The sequence below is a fragment of the Lathyrus oleraceus genome, chromosome 7 (genome assembly GCF_024323335.1).
Source record: "Lathyrus oleraceus cultivar Zhongwan6 chromosome 7, CAAS_Psat_ZW6_1.0, whole genome shotgun sequence".
NCBI classification, from domain to species: Eukaryota; Viridiplantae; Streptophyta; class Magnoliopsida; order Fabales; family Fabaceae; genus Lathyrus; species Lathyrus oleraceus.
Window position 1 is genome coordinate 178,057,202 of NC_066585.1, and position 1,735 is coordinate 178,058,936.

At 37.9% G+C, this 1,735-nt stretch overlaps 1 protein-coding gene across 1 annotated transcript; it reads right to left on the minus strand.

Moving 5' to 3' along the window:
* Positions 1-743: 743 nt before the first annotated feature.
* On the minus strand, positions 744-1,439 carry LOC127102745 (uncharacterized). The gene is made up of 3 exons (XM_051040083.1): positions 1,389-1,439; positions 1,067-1,285; positions 744-992 (listed from the first exon to the last, which is right to left on the minus strand). The coding sequence occupies exons 1-3, from the start codon at positions 1,437-1,439 to the stop codon at positions 744-746; spliced, it is 519 nt and encodes a 172-aa protein (XP_050896040.1).
* Positions 1,440-1,735: the final 296 nt, after the last annotated feature.

The window sequence follows — 1,735 nt, forward strand, 5'->3', positions numbered from 1 at the left end:
CCTAGCTAGGTGCTCTAACATCTAGTAGATAAAAGGAAGGGGAAATCATATTTTTTGGTGGTTTTGTTTAATTTCCTTTAATCAATACACGTTCTCCACCCTGACTCTACGTGTTTAGCTACTGATTCACCTTTTTCATTCTGCACTACAGTTACTCCGCCCTTCTTTGGTACAATATGTATCGGATTGACCCATTGGCTATCTGATATTGGATGAATAATTCTATCATAAAGTAACTTCATCACCTCCTTCCTAACTACTTCACTCACAATAGGATTAATCCTCCTCTGATGCTCTCTAAAGGCCTTTGAGTCCTCTTCTAGCATAATTTTATGCATACGCACAAAGGGTCTAATGCATTTTAGATCATAGATGTTGTAGCTTAAATATTTAGGATACCTTCTTAGCACAACCAGAAGTCTCTCAGTCTCGTCTCTATTAAGGTCAACATTAACTATAACCGGGTGATCCAGTTGCTTATCTAGAAACTCGTATCTCATGTTTTTACGTAGAACCTTAAGCTCTATTGATGGTAACTTAGGATTGGGTATGAGGTCAGGAGTAAGTGTAATACATTCTCTTAGGCCATCATCTACATATGGATGATAAACCTCAGCCTCGTATTCTTCTAGCATAGTTGCCGCTGGAAGTTCAACCAACTCTATAGTCGGTGGTGCTTTCGACATTAGTTATTTTACGCCCTCATTAATAATGTCTACAAGACAACATGAATCATCGATGGTTTAATCTTTCAAAAATTTACAAAGAATGAATTCTATCTTTACCCCACCTACCTCAAAAGTTATTTTCCCTCGTTTCACATCAATAATTGCACCAGCGGTGGCCAAAAAAGGTATACCTAATAAGCTGGGAATGTTTGATTCCTCCTTAATGTCCATCACTACAAAGTCTATATGGATGTACAACTGGCCTATCCTAACTGGAATATCTTCCAGAATACCAACAGAATACTTGATTGAATAATCAGCTAGCTGAATGGATATCTTAATGGACTTTAATCCCCTAAATTCAGCCTCTCACAAATTAAGAGAGGCATCAAGCTTACGATAGCTCCTAAATCATAAAGAGCTTTATCTATGACATATTTTACAATTACACGGGGAATGGAAAAACTCCTTATAACTTTAAGCTTATGTGGCATATTGTTTTGTATTATGGCACTACACTCTTCAGTGAGTGCCACAATACTATAATCGTCAAGCTTCCTCTTATTAGGTATAATCTTCTTGAGGAACTTAGCATATGAGGGCATTTTTGTAATATCCTTCATAAAGGGAACAATAATATGAAGTTACTTCAATAAATCCACAAACTTTTTACATTGACCCTCAGTTTTAGACTTTGCAAGTCTTTAAGGGTATGAATACGAGTGGATTATATGGGGGAAAAGATATATACAATTGTTCCTTCTCAACCATCTTTTTAACTTTAGGTGTCAGCTCGTTATCAGCTTCTGGCTTTACTCCCACAAGGGTACTACCAGTAACTCTATCTAGTTATACTTTTCATCCTATTGTCGGGTCTCTCACTCAAGGATCAATTGGGCCTTCTAATTTTGCCCCACTTCACAGTGTGGTGGCATTAGTATGACCTATGGGGTTGAGTTGTGTTTAGCCTAGGAATGTGTCAACAGGGGCAGCAATCGCTGCTTGTTGCTGGGCTACTTTAGTTATTTGTGTCTCAGGAATCTTATTATGGGTAGCCATGGCGTCAA

Excerpts from the sequence above, each read along its gene's own strand:
- LOC127102745 (XM_051040083.1), bottom strand. The coding sequence starts at position 1,439 with ATGGTTGAGAAGGAACAATTGTATATATCTTTTCCCCCATATAATCCA. Across the intron at positions 1,286-1,388 it reads TTCCCCCATATAATCCACTC|GATATTACAAAAATGCCCTC; the intron begins GTATTCATACCC and ends CCCTTTATGAAG. Across the intron at positions 993-1,066 it reads TTTATGATTTAGGAGCTATC|CTAGCTGATTATTCAATCAA; the intron begins GTAAGCTTGATG and ends ATATCCATTCAG.